This window comes from Sphaeroforma arctica, assembly GCF_001186125.1.
Source record: "Sphaeroforma arctica JP610 unplaced genomic scaffold supercont1.3271, whole genome shotgun sequence".
NCBI classification, from domain to species: Eukaryota; class Ichthyosporea; order Ichthyophonida; genus Sphaeroforma; species Sphaeroforma arctica.
This window is the reverse complement of record NW_014037287.1, coordinates 1-2,525: the sequence shown is the minus strand read 5'-3', so window position 1 is coordinate 2,525 and position 2,525 is coordinate 1. Positions and strand designations below refer to the sequence as shown.

Genomic DNA, 2,525 nt, shown 5'->3' with positions numbered 1-2,525 from the left:
AGTTACTACTTATTGTACATTAATAACTCAGTTACTACCTATTATACACTAATGACATAGTTACTACTTATTGTACATTAATAACTCAGTTACTACCTATTGTACACTAATGACATAGTTACTACTTATTGTACATTAATAACTCAGTTACTACCTATTATACACTAATGACATAGTTACTACTTATTGTACATTAATAACTCAGTTACTACCTATTGTACACTAATGACATAGTTACTACTTACTCTAGCATAACCATCCACGCTGCCTCACAAGCTATAGTCAGCCTCTCCCGCTGCTCTTGAAGTCGCAGCACCAAATCGTCAAGCATCGGTGTTCTGTATCGCCCCACTTTCTTTGTACTGTGTGATTATAGCGGTGGTGGATATTTAACGTACTTACGCTATGCATGTTATGTGCATTGCCGTGGTGTATCTGGTGGTGCATATTTAACGTACATACGCTATGCATGTTATGTGCATTGCCGTGGTGTATCTGGTGGTGGATATTTAACGTACATACGCTATGCATGCTATGTGCGTTGCCGTGGTGTATCTGGTGGTAAATATTTAACGTACATACGCTATGCATGTTATGTGCATTGCCGTGGTGTGTCTGATGCATCAGTTGTCCCGTGTGCCCATCCTAGTGGTCCTTGATCAGCGCAGATACGATATATAGGTGCACGTGCAGTTGTAAGCATATCAACAATGACAGCCCAAGAATTTATAATACAACCAACGGCAACTCGATGATTAGTTTCACGCCGAACGAGCCACAGGTAACTATAAATTTGGAGTATACATCAGGGGTTCATATGTATTGGGAGTATATATCTTGGGTTTATATCCCTATATCATCCCGATACGTAAGATATGCGTCTTGCAGTGCCATCACATTCAACAGTACACCAAAATATTAGACTTACCTGTTAATTGGGATCCAATCTTTCGGTAATTTCTTCCCAACGGCATGCGTGACCTCGACGAGATACTGGATGCAAGAAAATTGGACAGATAACAACATCGAATTAAAAATGCGCATATTCAGTTCGCGTGAATTAAGAGAGCCTTTTGCATGTTAGGCAATCGAATGATTTTGCCATTACGTGCAAAGCACAATTTTGTTGAGCAAGCAAAATCATGCGGTGTGCCCAGAGGTATTCTACACATGCAGTATGCCGAGATGTGGATGCTGAGATTTGGAAGCGAATGAGAGTTTAATGCAAGGAACACACTGCTTAAAGGGATTAGAAGACGAACAAACACTCAAATGAACGGAACGGGTAAGCAGCGAAATAACTACTCACGAGCTATAGTACAGGACAGAAGAGCAAGAACGCCTGAGAGCCTGCAAACACTGTATTCACAATGAAAGGGGGAATTGGGATTGCGAGTTGAGCCTCGGCGGTGGACACCAAGGGAGAGTAGCAGAGCGCCTGCCATTTTGCGTGATCGCACACACCTCCACTCCAGCCACGGTCACGTATTCCAGAGCCGGATTGCCTACTATCTTCCGAATGAGTTTTCGATGCACTTTAATCTCCTGTATGATTTCGTTGATGTTCTGCAGATCGACACAGCCCAGGGAAACAGAATTAGCTTGACACGCCGAACTTTGAATCAATACAGGGAACACAATGATCACATTACACTGTTACGTATAGGGTTAATGGCTACTGAAAAGTGAAGCAACTATTGCATATCATGCATATTTACAGTGGTTACCTCTTGGGCTTTGCTGATATCTGGGTGTTCTTCCGGTCGCCTTAAGAACGCTGTCTTATCATTCGCCCTGTAACATGGGCACAATCCATAAAATTAAGTTAATAGCCGTTTTGATGTCCATCAAAATAAGACAATTTAATGTCCATATCACTGGCATTAAAGCAAGTATGCGACATTCACAACGAGCTAAAAGTACACACAAGCAACACCACAGCATATACGACAGGACTCTAAACATACTCGGCTCCCTTCGCACTGATAGCGCCCACGAATCGAAGCACATGATCATGTATTTCCGACATGCCCACAGAGAGCAGTTCATCTAGCAACGTCTTCCGTTCCGGAACGCTGATACTATCTACCCCCTCTGCATTAGTCATTTCTACGTCTCTAGACTCGTCTATGTCCGTCCCGTTGTCTTCGCTGAGCATTTCCGCGTCGTCTTGGGGGCTTTTGTGTGCGGCTGTTTCTTCGGGCGTAGTCACGGCGGGCTTGACGCTGTCCCTGTCCTCTTCGACACATGCAAACGTTGTACACACCTTCTGCAGGGCTTGTAGGATGTTCCAAAACTCTGGCAGCGCAATCTGTGCCAGTAGGGAAGTGGAACGTTGTTAGCAGCATTTGGTAGCCTTACTATCAATCTAGGTTTTCTAGCCAGGGACAGAGCACAGGAAAAGACAGGGGCGATTCAGGCTCGCAGGACGCAAACAGGAAAATAACTTATATTATATATATATATATATATTTATATATATATATATATATATATATATATATATATATATATATATACTAGAG

At 42.6% G+C, this 2,525-nt stretch overlaps 1 protein-coding gene across 1 annotated transcript in view; it reads right to left on the bottom strand.

Annotated features, from left to right (window-relative positions):
- The window catches only part of SARC_13425 (hypothetical protein), a gene marked incomplete at both ends in the record, with an annotated part of 3,413 nt that extends 1,065 nt beyond the window's left edge, over nucleotides 1-2,348 (bottom strand). Inside the window, 6 exons of the mRNA XM_014292444.1 lie at nucleotides 246-362; nucleotides 929-993; nucleotides 1,465-1,566; nucleotides 1,728-1,794; nucleotides 1,968-2,238; nucleotides 2,267-2,348. Of these exons, the coding sequence (XP_014147919.1) occupies nucleotides 246-362; nucleotides 929-993; nucleotides 1,465-1,566; nucleotides 1,728-1,794; nucleotides 1,968-2,238; nucleotides 2,267-2,348 (704 nt within the window). The remainder of the gene's footprint in view (nucleotides 1-245; nucleotides 363-928; nucleotides 994-1,464; nucleotides 1,567-1,727; nucleotides 1,795-1,967; nucleotides 2,239-2,266) is intronic.
- Nucleotides 2,349-2,525: the final 177 nt, after the last annotated feature.